Raw genomic sequence first — 14,893 nt, forward strand, 5'->3', positions numbered from 1 at the left:
ACTCTTTGTAATTGGCTCTAGATCACGTTTCCCTGGTTTGTGTACGAGCCTGGCATGTGCGACTCTGTCCAAAGCCTGACTAGAATCAATCTAAATTAAGCAATCATGTGACATGATGATGTTATCCGTTTTTCCCAAATACAGAACAGAGATAATTATTAAACACTTCTGCCCTCTCTGCATTATTGCTGATGATAATTCTACCGTTTCCCTCTTGTAATGGACCCATACCATTCTCAGAATTTCTTTTTGTTCCTAATGTACTTTTAAAAACACCTTTCTTTGTCCTTAACTCTGCTGGTCACAGATTTCTCCAGGTGTCCCTTCGCTTCCCTTATCAATTTTCTACAATTCCTAGCTTCGGATCCATTTTCGTTACAGCCAACTTGCCCTTTCTTCCAGTTATTTCCACCGTGCACTGGGCGTGGCCTTCCCACAGTGCATGGGGCTTGGCCATCCCACCATGCACCTGCTGTACCTTGACCATCCCACAATGCACCGGGTTTCACTATCCCACCATGCACTGGGCTTGGCTGCTGACTCTGGACCCCCCACCCCTCCTTTGCCAGTTCAGTCCAATAAAAACATGACTGAAAACAGAGGGGCTTTCGTGACGTGTGGGGGGGGGGAGGTGCCCTGGGCTGTGAGGGGGACATTTGGGGGTGGGGGCTCGGAGACCCCAATATGAAACCCACCCAACCCCCGACGCGGAGAGGCTGCGTCCCCGTGGCTGGGTGTGCCCATTGCGTGCATACGGGGCGCTGAGCAGCGTTGTGAGTTTGTTGTGGGTGGTTTCTGGTGGCTGCTTGGCAGTGCGGGGTGTCCCCAGCACCTGGCGTGTTGCGTGGCTCTGGGGTGCGTGGGGGGGGGTGCTGGAGCTGCCCGCCTGGTGCTTTGTGGAGGAGGGGTGCGTTGCATTGCAAATTGTGTGGGTCTCGCTGGGGGTGGGGTGGGGCTGCAGTGTGTCTGTGGGTGTTTGCTAGGAACCTGTCTGCTTGTTGCATTGTGGAGTGTGGAGCATTGGGGTGTTGGTCTGGGCTCTGTGTGTGTGTGTGTGTGTGTGTCCCCGAGCAGCACAGAGGGGTACGGCGCCCTCGCCGGGAGCTGGGCACGCCGGCTGGGGCGACGCAGGCGTGACCCCGGTGACCTGCGCTTGCCTGCCTGGCACGGGGCCCCCCGGCCGGCCCGTCTCTGAGGCCAGAGACGTGGGGCTGGCACGGCAGGGCCCCGGGGCGCGCGTGGGAGGTGACGCTTTCCTGTTTGCCAGCAAGGGGGGAAGTGAAAGCTGCGACTGCTGTTCTCTGAGCTCCCGCGGTGCCATGGCCCGGCCCGGCGGCTTCCCGCTCGTCGCCCTGCTCCTCGGCCACTGCCTGGACACTGGTCAGAGCAGGGGGCTGGGAGCCAGGACGCCTGGGTTCTCTCCCAGCCCTGGGAGGGCAGTGACAGCTGGGGGTTAGAGCTGGGGGGAGCTGGGAGCCAGGACGCCTGGGTTCTGTCCCCGGCTCTGGGAGGGGAGTGAGGGCTGGGGGTTAGAGCAGGGGGCTGGGAGCCAGGACGCCTGGGTTCTCTCCCAGCTCTGGGAGGGGAGCGGGGGCCGGTGGGTTAGAGCAGGGGGGGCTGGGAGCCAGGACACCTGGGTTCTCCCCGCAGCTCTGGGAGGGGAGTGGAGGCCGGTGGGTTAGAGCAGGGGGGGCTGGGAGCCAGGACTCCTGGGTTCTCTCCCGGCTCTGGGAGGGGAGTGGGGGCTGGTGGGTGAGAGCAGGGGGGCTGGGTGGCAGGACACCTGGGTTCTCTTCCTGGCTCTGGGAGGGGAGTGGGGGCTGGTGGGTTAGAGCAGGGTGGGGATCTGGGAGCCAGGACTCCTGGGTTCTCTCCCGGCTCTGGGAGGGGAGTGGGGGCTGGTGGGTTAGAGCAGGGTGGGGGGCTGGGAGCCAGGACTCCTGGGTTCTCTCCCCGGCTCTGGGAGGGGAGTGGGGGCTGGTGGGTTAGAGCAGGGTGGGGGGCTGGGAGCCAGGACTCCTGGGTTCTCTCCCCGGCTCTGGGAGGGGAGTGGGGGCTGGTGGGTTAGAGCAGGGTGGGGGGCTGGGAGCCAGGACTCCTGGGTTCTCTCCCAGCTCTGGGAGGGGAGTGGGGGCTGGTGGGTTAGGGCAGGGGGGGCTGGGAGCCAGGACTCCTGGGTTCTCTCCCCGGCTCTGGGAGGGGAGTGGGGGCTGGTGGGTTAGGGCAGGATGGGGGGCTGGGAGCCAGGGGGACCAGTGGTTCTGAGGGGGTCTAACCCCCCTCTCCTCTCTCCCCACTAGGGACCAGCAAGGCAGGGCTGAAGCTCTGGGCCGAGGACCCCGTGGCCCTGGGGTCCCCCCTGCAGCTTCACTGCAAGTTCCTGGGCCAGGAGCACATCACCCTGGTGAGCTGGTGCCGCTGGGGGCAGAACCGGAGCCGTGAGGAGCTGGCCGTGATGCACCCCACGCACGGGGCCCACGTGCTCCCCGCGGCCCAGGGCCGCCTGTGGGTCACCAACGTGTCCGACGACAGGCAGGTGGGACTCACGGTGCCCAGCCTGGACCCTCAGCACAACGGCACCCGTTACTGCTGCAAGTTCTCCACCTTCCCCTCGGGCGTGTCGGAGCAGTGCCTCCCGGTCCTGGTCCCGGAGCCCGGTGCGTGGGGCGGGCGGGGGCAGAGTGGGTGCGGAGGGATGGTTGGGGGGTTGGAAGTGGGGTGTGGGGGATGGTTGGGGGGTTGGAAGTGGGGTGCAGAGGGAGGGAAGGATGGAAGTGGGGTGGGGACAGATGGATGGAGGTTGGAAGTGGGGTGTAGTGGGAAGGTTGGAGGGTTGGAAGTGGGGTGTGGAGGGAGGAAAGGATGGAAGCAGGGTGTGGGGGGATGGTTGGAGGGTAGGAAGTGGGGTGTGGGGGGATGGTTGGAGGGATGGAAGTGGGGTGTGGGGGGATGGTTGGAGGGATGGAAGTGGGGTGCGGCGGGAGGGAAGGATGGAAGCAGGGTGCAGAGGGATGGATGGAGGGTTGGAAGTGGGGTGTGGGGGGATGGTTGGAGGGTTGGAAGTGGGGTGTAGTGGGAAGGTTGGAGGGTTGGAAGTGGGGTGCGGACGGAGGGAAGGATGGAAGCGGGATGGGGACAGATGGAAGTGGGGTGCGGAGGGAGGGAAGGATGGAAGCAGGGTGCGGAGGGATGGATGGAGGGTTGGAAGTGGGGTGTGGGGGGATGGTTGGAGGGATGGAAGTGGGGTGCGGCGGGAGGGAAGGATGGAAGCAGGGTGCAGAGGGATGGATGGAGGGTTGGAAGTGGGGTGTGGGGGGATGGTTGGAGGGTTGGAAGTGGGGCGTGGGGGGATGTTGGAGGGTTGGAAGTGGGGTGCGGACGGAGGGAAGGATGGAAGCGGGATGGGGACAGATGGAAGTGGGGTGCGGAGGGAGGGAAGGATGGAAGCAGGGTGCGGAGGGATGGATGGAGGGTTGGAAGTGGGGTGTGGGGGGATGGTTGGAGGGATGGAAGTGGGGTGCGGCGGGAGGGAAGGATGGAAGCAGGGTGCAGAGGGATGGATGGAGGGTTGGAAGTGGGGTGTGGGGGGATGGTTGGAGGGTTGGAAGTGGGGCGTGGGGGGATGTTGGAGGGTTGGAAGTGGGGTGCGGACGGAGGGAAGGATGGAAGCGGGATGGGGACAGATGGAAGTGGGGTGCGGAGGGAGGGATGGATGGAGGGTTGGAAGTGGGGTGTGGGGGATGGTTGGGGGGTTGGAAGTGGGGTGCGGATGGAGGGAGGGATGGAAGCGGCGTGGGGACAGATGGAAGTGGGGTGCGGAGGGAGGGATGGATGGAGGGTTGGAAGTGGGGTGTGGGGGATGGTTGGGGGGTTGGAGGTGGGGTGCGGACGGAGGGAGGGATGGAAGCGGGGTGGGGACAGATGGAAGCGGGGTGCGGAGGGAGGGATGGAAGTGGGGTGTGGGGGGATGGATGGAGGGTTGGAAGTGGGGTGTGGGGGATGGTTGGAGGGATGGAAGTGGGGTGTGGGGGGATGTTGGAGGGTTGGAAGTGGGGTGCAGAGGGAGGGAAGGATGGAAGCGGGGTGGGGACAGATGGAAGCGGGATGCGGAGGGAGGGATGGAGGGTTGGAAGTGGGGTGTGGGGGATGGTTGGGGGGTTGGAAGTGGGGTGCAGCGGGAGGGAGGGTTGGAAGCGTGGTGGGGACAGATGGAAGCGGGGTGCAGAGGGAGGGAGGGATGGAAGTGGGGTGTGGGGGGATGGTTGGAGGGATGGAAGTGGGGTGCGGAGGGAGGGATGGAAGTGGGGCGTGGGGGGATGTTGGAGGGTTGGAAGTGGGGTGCAGAGGGAGGGAAGGATGGAAGTGGGATGGGGACAGATGGAAGCGGGGTGCGGGAGGGAGAGTTGGAGGGATGGTTGGATGCTCTCCATCCCTGGACGCTTTCCAATCCATCTCCCTCCCCCGCAGCCGCTGACCCCTCCCCGGCCCCCCACTCCTTGGGCCGCGCCTTCCTGCGCGCCGACGTGCTGGGGACCCTGGGGGCCTCGGGCGTCTTCCTGCTGGGGAGCGTCCTGCTGCTGGGGTACCTCCTGCGGGAGTGGACAAGGAGGCGGAGGTAGGAGACAGCGACCCCCTGCCCCGATGCCAGCAACCCCCACAGCAGGGGAGGGGACTGGACACACCTGCCTTTGGGGGGTGGCTGGGAGCCAGGACTCCTGGGTTCTCTCCCCGGCTCTGAGAGGGGAGGGTGGTCTCAGGGGTTAGAGCGGGGGGGGGGCGGGGGCTGGGTGCCAGGACTCCTGGGTTCTCTTGCCCGCACTGGGAGGAGAGGGGGGTCTCGGGGGTTAGAGCAGAGGGGGCTGGGAGCCAGGACTCCTAGGTTCTCCCCCCAGCGCTGGGAGGGGAGGGGGGTCTCGGGGGTTAGAGCAGGGGGAGGGTGGGGACTGGGTGCCAGGACTCCTGGGTTCTCTTCCCGGCTCTGGGAGGGGAGGGGGGTCTCGGGGGGTTAGAGCGGGGGGGGCTGGGTGCCAGGACTCCTGGGTTCTCTCCCCACTCTCTCACTGTACCCCCTCTATTTGTCTCTAGGAAGCTGAAGGGCTCTCATCCCCACCCCGGCCTGTCCAGCTCTCAGGTGACCCTGCCTTGCTCTCCACAGGGCTGGGGGGTGGGATGGGACTTGGGGACCCGATGGGGTGGGGGGACACCTCGTGCACATTGTCTCCTGGCCTGGGGCAGTGAGGGCCCTGTGGCCAGTCCTCCATGGGGCAGAGGGGACTGTGAAGCCAGTCCCTGTGTTGCAATGGGGTCAGTACCAGCCAGCCCACGTGGGGGGCAGGGGCATGGGCATTAGCCACCCCCTGCCCCGGGACTCGACAGAGCAGCTGGGCCCAGCCCCCACATCTGTTCACCCCGCGTCACCCTCGACGCCTGCTGAGAAACATCAACAGCAGCATCACTGAACAGGAAACCGCCCCTGGTTTCAGTTCCTCGCCTGCCGCTCGGCTCAGACCCACCCCTGCCCTGCCCCCACCGCCTGGGCCCTGCAGGGCCCCCGTGGGGCACGGGGTCCGGGCTGCAGCCTGAGCCCCCCAGCACACAGACACTGGCCTCGGGAGCATCCAGCACGGCAACCCCTGGGACTATGTATCCCATGGTGCAGCGGGATGCCCTGCTCCATGACAGCCCCCAGCTCGGCTTCCATTGCATGCTGGGAGTTGTAGTCTCAGTGGGGGGCAGGACTCCGCAGGTGTCTGGGGTTTCTGGCAGGGTGCAGTGGGGGGCTCTGCCCTAGGGGGAGCGGTACATGGGGCAGGTCCCCCTCCCTAATGCTCTTCTTGCATCACCAGGAGACCCCCATGGCTCTGTGGGTGCAGCAGGGGCTGCCGGGCCAGCACAACTCTTTCTCCACCCCCTACGTGCTCATCAACTTGGACTACTTCACCTCCCAGCCCAGCGCAAGAGCCCACGGGGGCCCCTTGCCCCCTCCACTGCCCCCCCTGCCTGGCCGGGACACGGGTCAGGGCCTGGGGCAGAGCAGGGCCACACGCTGGGTGCAGGGGCGTGAGGAGCAGTGCCCGGGCCGCCGTCACAGGACCTGACACTGGCTTCCTTCCCCTCGGGACTCGGCCCACCGCAAAGCTTGAGGGACCGTCCCCTGCTCTGCGAAGACAGGACGCTGTCCAGCCCGTGTGCCACACGCGGGACCCCACGGCTGGAGCCGACCCCTCCCGGTGCCGCCCGCCCCGGAGCCGTTGTGACAGGATGGGAATTTTCTGTAGCGTTTCCTATGAAGACTGTGTGTGCCTCAGTTTCCCCTATACTGTGGTGGGAAAAGGGGCTCGCTCTCGAGCTGGGCCCGACACAGCGAACCGGCGCCTGGCTGTCTCGGGTCTCTGGAGACAATGGCAAAGCCAGTCACCGGGACATTTGGTACCTAGCACCAAGCGGCCACGAATGGCCCCCGCCCGCAGGGAGCCGGCCGCGTGGGCGCAGCCGGAGAGCCGAGAACTGAGCCTGGCCGGGCTCTGGGTAACCCAGATGGGCTGGGCTGAACCTCTCTGTTCCCCACAGATAAACCGCTTGGGGGGGAAGAACCGGTCTCTGCGAGCCCCCCACCCCGTTCCTGTAGGTCCTACAGATAAACAGGCTGCTTGATCCGCTCTCTCGGCCGGGGGGCGGGCGCTTTATTCGGTAACAGCAGCAGGGCGGGGGCTGACGCCACCTCCCTGCACCCCCCTCCCGCCGCCGCGTTCATTGCTGGTGGGGGCAGGGTACCAGCGCCCCTGCAGTGCATTCTGGGAGATTCCCAAGCGCCGCGGGGGATGGGAGCGGGAGGCAGAGCTGGACCAAGCGGGAGGGGGGCAGCTTCAATCAGACGGGTGGGCACGAGGCGAGTTACGTGCGCGTCACTGAATGCAGGGCTTCTGCAAAGGCCTCATGCGGGACACAGAGAGTAGCTGTCTGTCTGTCCATCCCATACACATCTGCTATCTATCTAGCTATCCCCATCCACCCTGTGACGGGTGGGGTCACCGAGACCCCCTTGGGACTGTCACCCGACGTGCTGAAATTACCTCGGAGCCCGTTTTCCCTGCCAGCTTGGGACTCCAGACCCCTGCCTTGTTGAGCCAGACACGCCAGCCTGCGGCAAACACGGACCCCGGGTCTGGTCCACGCCCCCAAAGCTGCAGATTTAACTGAGAGTCGCTTAAGAAGTGTTCCTGTCTCCAGCACCCAGACGCCCAGCTTCCAATGGGACCCAAACCCCAAATCAATCCGTTTTACTCTGTATAAATCTTATATGGAGTAAATTCATAAACTGTCGGCCCTCTGTAACACTGATAGAGAGAGATGCACAGCTGTTTGCTGCCCCAGGTATTAATTACTTACTCTGGGTTAATTGATAAGCAAAAGTGATTTTATTAAGTATGAAAAGTAGGATTTAAGTGGTTCCAAGTAATAACAGACAGAACAGAGTAAGTGACCAAGCAAAATAAAACAAAAACACGCACGTCTAAGCCTAATACAGTAGGAAACGGATTACAGATAAAACCTCACCCTCCGAGATGCTCCAATAAGCTTCTTCGCAGACCGGCCTCCTTCCTCGTCTGGGCCCAAAGCTTCCCCCTGGTGCAGCCTTGTTCCGGCTCAGGTGGTCACTAGGGGATTTCTCACGACCGGCCCCCCTTGTCCTGCTCCACCCCCTTTTATAGCTTTGGCACAGGGCGGGAATCTTTTGTCTCTCTGGGTCCCCAGCCCCCCTTCTCAATGGCAAAGCCCCAGGTATAAGATGGATTCCAGCACCAGGGGACATGGTGACAGGTCCCGTGAGACCCCCAAGCCTCCGTTCTTCCTGGCCTGGCTCACAGGGAGGCCTGCCCGCAAACAGAGCCCTCTACAGCCAAGTGTCCTGGCCGACGGGCGCCATCCAGATTCCCAACCACCATCAACGGCCCACCCTTCGCATCAGTACCGTAGGACCCCGGAGTTATACTTCGTGCTTCTAGCTTCAGATACAAGAGTGATGCATTCACACAAACAGGACGACCACACTCCGTAGCTCACAAGCTTTCTCATGATACCGCACAAGGGACCTTTTGCATGACGCATATTCCAGCGACATTATATTCACGCTCATTAGCATATTTTCATAAAAACATATGGAGTGCAATGTCACCCCCCCATCTATCTATCTATCTATCCCCCCCACCCCCCTATCTATGCCCACACTCCCCCTGACCCCCATGCACACTATCCATGCCGCTCTGCTCTTGCTAGCGGGTATTTTGCTGGAGGATAACAACCATTCTACAGCTGCTGGACGGTGTCATTCCCCCGGGATGCCTGGCGGAGAGCTCTGCGCCAGGCAGGTGAGTTTGAATCCTGACGCCGATGGTGCGTCGCTCCCGGACACCCGCCCGGTGACGCTCTGTGGGCCGTGACCCCAGCCCCGCCGCCGGCCCAGGGCAAAGACCACGAAGCAGATGCCGGCCTTGGAAAGCACCAGGACAAGGCCGATAAGGACGAGGTGAACGGTGTCGATGCACCAGGGGCAGGTTCTCCCCGCACCCGCCGCTCTAGTTGTGACCATTTCTCGGTGCCACGTGCTGTCCGTGGGGCTGGGAGCTTCCCGCCCTGGGGAGGGAGAAGGGGACAGCGGGTGAGTCCGGGCTCCCCTGGGAAACTCTGTCCCCCTAAACCCACCCGCTCCCTGGCTCGAAGGGTGCAGTGATCCCTTCCCCCCCAGCCCTCCGGATATGGGGGGTCCCTGTTACCCTTTTCTGCCCCCTGGATATGCGAGACCCCCCGCCCCCTTGATCCTGGATGTGCAGGATCTGTGCCCAGTAGCAGCTCTCTCCCCCCCCCCCTGCAGCATCGCGGTGCCCCCCACGGTCCATCCCCTCTCACCTGTCACCGTGAGCTGGGTCCCAGGATGATGGCGCCATTGCTCCCATTGGCCGTCGTTCTTCCGCACCGTGATGTGGCAGACGTACTGTCCGGCGTCCGACTCCTGCAGCCGGGCGATGCGGATCGAGGCCGTTCGGTTCCCCCACGGGTCCCCGACCAGGACGATGCGGCCCCCGTAATCCGGGTGGGTGAATCTCTCGGTGTGATTGTAGATAAACTGGCCAAAGAACCCGAGTCTCCAGTAAACCCGGAGGTCCCGCAGCGGCTCGATCTCGCGGGGGTAGGTGAAGTTGCAGGGCAGGGTGACGGAGCCCCCGGCCGGCGCCGATAGGTACCTGGGCTGGGTTATCTGGTACCGGGGATCCCGAGCAACCACTGCAAAGAGCCCCAGAGACACAATCCCGTCACTGCGGCCGGCCCCGGGGTCCCAGCCGCAGCCAGCAGGGCGCAAATAGCATTGGTGGCAAGTAGCATTGGTGGTTCAGTGGTAGAATTCTCGCCTGCCACGCGGGAGGCCCGGGTTCGATTCCCGGCCAATGCACAGTGGGAATTTTTTAGGGGGAGGGATAGCTCAGTGGTTTGAGCATTGGCCTGCTAAACCCAGGGTTGTGAGTTCAATCCTTGAGGGGGCCACTTAGAGATCTGGGGCAAAAATTGGAGATTGGTCCTGCTTTGAGCAGGGGGTTGGACTAGATGACCTCCTGAGGTCCCTTCCAACCCTGATACTCTATGATTCTATGAAATGCCCCCAGCCCCCCACACCATTCCCCTGCCCCAGCCCGCCCCTCCCTGTGCCCCCCTCCCCTGCCCCAACCAGGCCCTCCCTGTGTCCCCATACCCCTGCCCCCTCCCCATTCCCCGGCCCCAGCCAGCGCCTCCCTGTGCCCCCACCCCATTCCCCTGCCCCAGCCAGCGCCTCCCTGTGCTCCCCACCCCATTCCCCTGCCCCAGCCAGGCCCACCCTGTGCCCCCCTCCCTATTCACCCCACCCCAGCCAGCCCCTCTGTGACAAAGTGGGACAGTTCTTAATGTTTCCTCCGAATATTGTGGGTGTGCCTCAGTTTCCCCTATGCAGTTCTTAAGTATCTAGGTGGTGGGGTAAGGGTGTATGATCATTGCAGAGCCCTAGAGGGCAGGTGTACGCAGGGGTCTGGACACAGAGAATGGCCGACACCCTGTTTCCTGGCCACTGATGGCCTGGGCCTTCCCCCCTGGGAGGTGAGAGCTAAAGGGTTGGAGAACAAAGGAATCCGGTGACCTCCTGGCCCGGGAAAGGGACAAAGCCCAGAGGAGGAGGGGCTGGAGGGAGATTCAGTTTGGGGCTGGCTGGGACATGGAGTGAAGGGCAGACGGGGTTGTCTGGCTCACTGCCCCCAAAATGGACCCAGCTGAGGGGTCCCGGTCTCTGCACCTACAAGCTCTGTGTCAGACCATGTTCCTGTCGTCTAATAAACCTTCTGTGTTACCGGCTGGCTGAGAGTCCCGTCTGACTGCGGAGTTGGGGGGCAGGACCCTCTGGCCGCCCCAGGACCCCGCCTGGGTGGACTCGCTGCGGGGGAAGCGCACGGAGAGGCAGAGGAGGCTGAAGGCTCCGAGGTCAGACCCAGGAAGGGGGAAGCCGGGGGAGCTGTGTGTCCTGCAGACAGGCTGCTCCCCGAGAGGAGACTCCCCCAGAGTCCTGCCTGGCTTCGTGGGGAGCAGGTCCAGAGCATCGCCCGGGGACCCCGTGACACCCTCCCTGTGCCCCCCACCCCCTTCCCCTGCCCCAGCCGGCCCCTCCCCGTGCCCCCCACCCCATTCCCCTGCCCCAGCCGGCCCCTCCCCGTGCCCCCCACCCCATTCCCCTGCCCCAGCCGGCCCCTCCCTGTGCCCCCCTCCCCATTCCCCTGCCCCAGCCGGCCCCTCCCCGTGCCCCCCGTCCCATTCCCCTGCCCCAGCCGGCCCCTCCCCGTGCCCCCCGCCCCATTCCCCTGCCCCAGCCGGCCCCTCCCCCCGCCCCATTCCCCTGCCCCAGCCAACCCCTCCCTGTGCCCCATCACCCCCTGCTGTTCGGGTCTGGCCAGTGACTATGGGCCGTGCCCAGTTCTGTGCCCCCCTGCGTCCTGCCCCAGGGCACTCACCCCCCGCCAGGGGCAGCAGCATCAGCATCAGAAGCTCCCCGCTCATGGCCCCACTGCAGGAGACTCTGGCCCCACCGGTTCTGCTCCCCCCCACAGCCTCCCATTGCTCATTTGAGGAAGCTGCTGACACCTTGGCCCTTCCTGTGTGAAATCCTCACCCTGCCCTGGGCCTATGAGACACTGCGGGGGCGGAGGTGCACATGTCAGGACTCCTGGGTTCTCTTCCTGGCTCTGGAAGGGGAGTGGGGGCTGGTGGGTTAGAGCGGGGCTGGGGGGGGGGCGGACTGCCTGCAGGACACACAGCTCCCCCGGCCTCCCCCTTCCTGGGTCTGACCTCGGAGCCTTCAGCCTCCTCTGCCCCTCCGTGCGCTTGCCCCAGCGAGTCCGCCCAGGCGGGGTCCTGGGGCAGCCAAAGGGTCCTGCCCCCCAACTCCACAGTCAGACGGGACTCTCAGCCAGCCAGTAAAACAGAAGGTTTATTAGACGACAGGGACGTGGTCTAACACAGAGCTTGTAGGTGCAGAGACCGGGACCCCTCAGCCGGGTCCATTTTGGGGGCAGTGAGCCAGACAACCCCGTCTGCCCTTCACTCCATGTCCCAGCCAGCCCCAAACTGAAACTCCCCCCAGCCCCTCCTCCTCTGGGCTTTGTTCCTTTCCCGGGCCAGGAGGTCACCGGATTCCTTTGTTCTCCAACCCTTTAGCTCTCATCTTGCAGGGGGGAAGGGCCCAGGCCATCCGTGGCCAGGAAACAGGGTGTCGGCCATTCTCTGTGTCCAGACCCCTGCACACACCGGCCCTTACTCCATCCCCTAGAGACTTAAGAACTGCCTAGGGGAAACTGAGGCACCCCCACACTATTCAGAGGAAACATGAAGAACAGTCCCGCTTCGCCACACCCCCTCCGGCGGGGGTGGGGGGTGTACCCCGGCTCAGAGACGCTTGTTCCTCTGCGGGTCCGGCTGAGCCACTGGGAAGTGGGAAAAGGGGAACTGGAGCAGCTAATTATAGTGCAGCTCCTCCCCCACAGCTCCAGCATCCCTCCCCCCCCCCAAGTTCCCATGCCCCCCCTGCAGCCCCCCACCCAATTATGCAGGCCCCATGGATTCCCCCATGTCCTCCAGCCCCCTTGCACCCTACAAGCCCCCTGCAGCCCCCGCCCCCCAAATGACACCTGGCCCTGCACCCCAGTGCCCGCCCCCCAGCTGCGGGGGCAGGGGGCGGCTGGGAAGCTCTGACCACAGGGCTGGCAGTGGAGGGGAAGTGACTGGTCTGCTCTGGGCCCAATTGCCCAATTTCTCCCCCCCCCCCACCCGCCTCCCTCGGCTTCCTCCTCGCAGCATTGCAACCGGCTCCCACGTCCTGTTCTCCAGCTTGTGTCCGGCCCCCGCCCTGGTCAGAGGGTGCTGGGCAGGGTGGCCGGAGCTCCGGGCAGCCAGAGGCCCAGCCCCGCGCACCCCAGAGATGCTGCTGCCACCGGGACACCCAGCCCTGCTGCTCCTGGCGGGGATCCTGCTTGCAGGTGGGTGTGTTCGGCCGGCACCGAATCCCCAGGGCGGGGGCCCATCTGCCCAGGCCTCCCGGCTTCCCCAGGGGCTCATCTCCCCTGACCTCCCGACTTCCCCAGGAGCTCATCTCCCCCGACCTCCCGGCTTCCCCAGGGGCCCATCTGCCCCGGTCTCCCGGCTTCCCCAGGGGCTCATCTCCCCCAGTCTCCTGGCTTCTCCAGAGGCCCATCTCCTCCAGCCTCCCAGCTTCCCCAGGGGCCCATCTCCCCTGACCGCCCGGCTTCCCCAGGGGCCCATCTGCCCCGGCCTCCCGGCTTCCCCAAGGGCCCATCTGCTCCAGCCTCCCGGCTTCCCCAAGGGCCCATCTCCCCCAGCCTCCCGGCTTCCCCAGGGGCTCATCTCCCCCGACCTCCCGGCTTCCCCAGGAGCTCATCTCCCCCGACCTCCCGGCTTCCCCAAGGGCCCATCTGCTCCAGCCTCCCGGCTTCCCCAGGGGCTCATCTCCCCCAGTCTATTGGCTTCTCCAGAGGCCCATCTTCCCCGGCCTCTCGTCCCCCTGCAGAAGGAGCCAGCTAGTCGTGGCTCTGATCTGGGACAGGGCCCAGCACCGGCTGCTTGGCACAATGGGCACCCGGTGGCAGCCCTCAGGCACGACCTCAATACCAACAACTAATAATAAATCCTGCCTTCACTATTGCCCAGGTCGGGGGGGTCCCCTCTGCTCCCCGCTGGCTGCGGCTGGGACCCCGGGGCCGGCCGCGGTGACGGGATTGTGTCTCTGGGGATCTTTGCAGCGGCTGCTCAGGATCCCCGGTACCAGATAACCCAGCCCGAGTACCTATCGGCGCCGGCCGGGGGCTCCGTCACCCTGCCCTGCAACTTCACCTACCCCCGCGAGATCGAGCCGCTGCGGGACCTCCGGGTTTACTGGAGACTCGGGTTCCATGGCCAGTTTATCTACAATCACACCGAGAGATTCACCCACCCGGATTACGGGGGCCGCATCGTCCTGGTCGGGGACCCGTGGGGGAACCGAACGGCCTCGATCCGCATCGCCCGGCTGCAGGAGTCGGACGCCGGAGAGTACGTCTGCCACATCACGGTGCGGAAGAACAATGGCCAATGGGACCAATGGCGCCGTCACCCTGGGACCCAGCTCACGGTGACAGGTGCCCCCCCATGCCCTGGCTTCCCCCATCCCGCCTGCTCCTACCCCCAGCTTCACACCCTCCTGTGCCCTGGCAAATCCCCCACCCACCCCCAGCCCTGAGACTCTCTGTGCGTTCCCGGCTCCCTGCGTGCTGCACCCCGAATGCACGGCACCCCATGGCTGGAGCTCAGGGGCTCCCCCACCGAGATCCCTTCCCGTCCCTGGCTGTGTCCTTACTCCGTCCACCTGGGCGTCCCGTTTCCTGGGCCGGCCCCTGGCCCCGTCCCGCAGCAGCTGGGCGTGTCGGTGAGTGAATGCGTGTGTGTAAATGAGTGTGTGGGAACGTGTCAGAGCCGCAGCGTCAGCGAGTGTGCAAGCGTGAGTGTGTGTGTGCAAACGTGCATGTTTCAAAATGAGCATGTGTCTGGGCCGGGCGGTGGGTGTGAGCTTGGCTGAGGGTGTCTGGGCGTGGAAAGCACAAGCGTGTGAGCGTGCGAGTGTGTGTGTGCGAGATGGCAAACGTGCGAGAGCCAGAGCGTGTGTGTGTGCGAGTGTGTCCCCCTGGCTGTGCACACACGTGGGCGAGGGGCCACGCCTTGACCTAACACCCCGCCTTGGTCTCACTCCCAGCCCGAACCTCGGCGACGCACGCCCCCTGCACGGGGCGGACGATGACCCAAGGCGCGACGCAGCGGCCAGCCGGGCAGGGGGCAGCCCCGGTGATTGGGGGGGCGCTGGCGGGGGCCGTCCTGCTGGCCGGGATCATCGGGCTGGCTGTGTACGGCGCCCGGAAGAGACCAGGTACCGGCACCCCTGGGGGAGCGGCTGGGCGGGGGGGACATGCACCGCCCGCCCCAAGGGAGCCGCCGGGTACTCGCCCAAGGCATTGTGGGAAATTCCCCGGGCGTGTCTGGCACGTGTGTGCGGACCCCTGCCGGGCGTGTGACACGGGCAGTAAGGTGTGAGCCGAACCAGAATGCACTGCTCCTGCTGCGGCATCATGGGCTACAAAGAGTGACTGTCCGTCGATCCATCCTCACCCACCCCCTCGATCTATCCCCACCCACCCCCTCTATCTATCTCTCTATCTCTCTATCTATCCCCACCCACCCCCTCTATCCATCCATTCCCAGACACCCCCTCTATCTATCTCTCTATCTATCTATCTATCTATCTATCTATCCCCACCCACCCCATCTATCCATCCAT

General features: G+C 64.5%; 3 protein-coding genes across 4 annotated transcripts in view; 2 read left to right on the forward strand and 1 right to left on the reverse strand.

The window, feature by feature from the left end:
• The first annotated feature begins 2,272 nt into the window (after positions 1 to 2,272).
• On the forward strand, positions 2,273 to 8,170 carry PVRIG (PVR related immunoglobulin domain containing). Its single transcript, XM_084616410.1, has 4 exons — positions 2,273 to 2,657; positions 4,468 to 4,615; positions 5,086 to 5,131; positions 5,847 to 8,170. The coding sequence occupies exons 1-4, from the start codon at positions 2,456 to 2,458 to the stop codon at positions 6,096 to 6,098; spliced, it is 648 nt and encodes a 215-aa protein (XP_084472536.1). The 5' UTR covers positions 2,273 to 2,455; the 3' UTR covers positions 6,099 to 8,170.
• Positions 8,171 to 8,245: 75 nt separating this feature from the next.
• Positions 8,246 to 11,073, reverse strand: LOC311513950 (paired immunoglobulin-like type 2 receptor beta; the record flags this gene model as incomplete). The annotated part of the gene is made up of 3 exons (XM_084616166.1): positions 8,246 to 8,634; positions 8,908 to 9,282; positions 11,028 to 11,073. The coding sequence occupies 3 exons, from the start codon at positions 11,071 to 11,073 to the stop codon at positions 8,327 to 8,329; spliced, it is 729 nt and encodes a 242-aa protein (XP_084472292.1). The 3' UTR covers positions 8,246 to 8,326.
• Positions 11,074 to 12,371: 1,298 nt separating this feature from the next.
• The window catches only part of LOC311514185 (paired immunoglobulin-like type 2 receptor alpha), a 6,705-nt gene continuing 4,183 nt past the window's right edge, over positions 12,372 to 14,893 (forward strand). The window contains exons 1-3 of one of the 2 annotated variants that reach the window (XM_084616628.1): positions 12,372 to 12,548; positions 13,329 to 13,703; positions 14,315 to 14,485. In XM_084616628.1, coding sequence (XP_084472754.1) covers positions 12,491 to 12,548; positions 13,329 to 13,703; positions 14,315 to 14,485 — 604 coding nt within the window. In that variant the 5' untranslated portion in view covers positions 12,372 to 12,490. The remainder of the gene's footprint in view (positions 12,549 to 13,328; positions 13,704 to 14,314; positions 14,486 to 14,893) is intronic. The other variant, XM_084616629.1, reaches the window with a different exon arrangement.

The sequence above is a fragment of the Lepidochelys olivacea genome (genome assembly GCF_965140295.1).
Source record: "Lepidochelys olivacea isolate rLepOli2 genome assembly, chromosome: 28".
NCBI lineage: Eukaryota > Metazoa > Chordata > Testudines > Cheloniidae > Lepidochelys > Lepidochelys olivacea.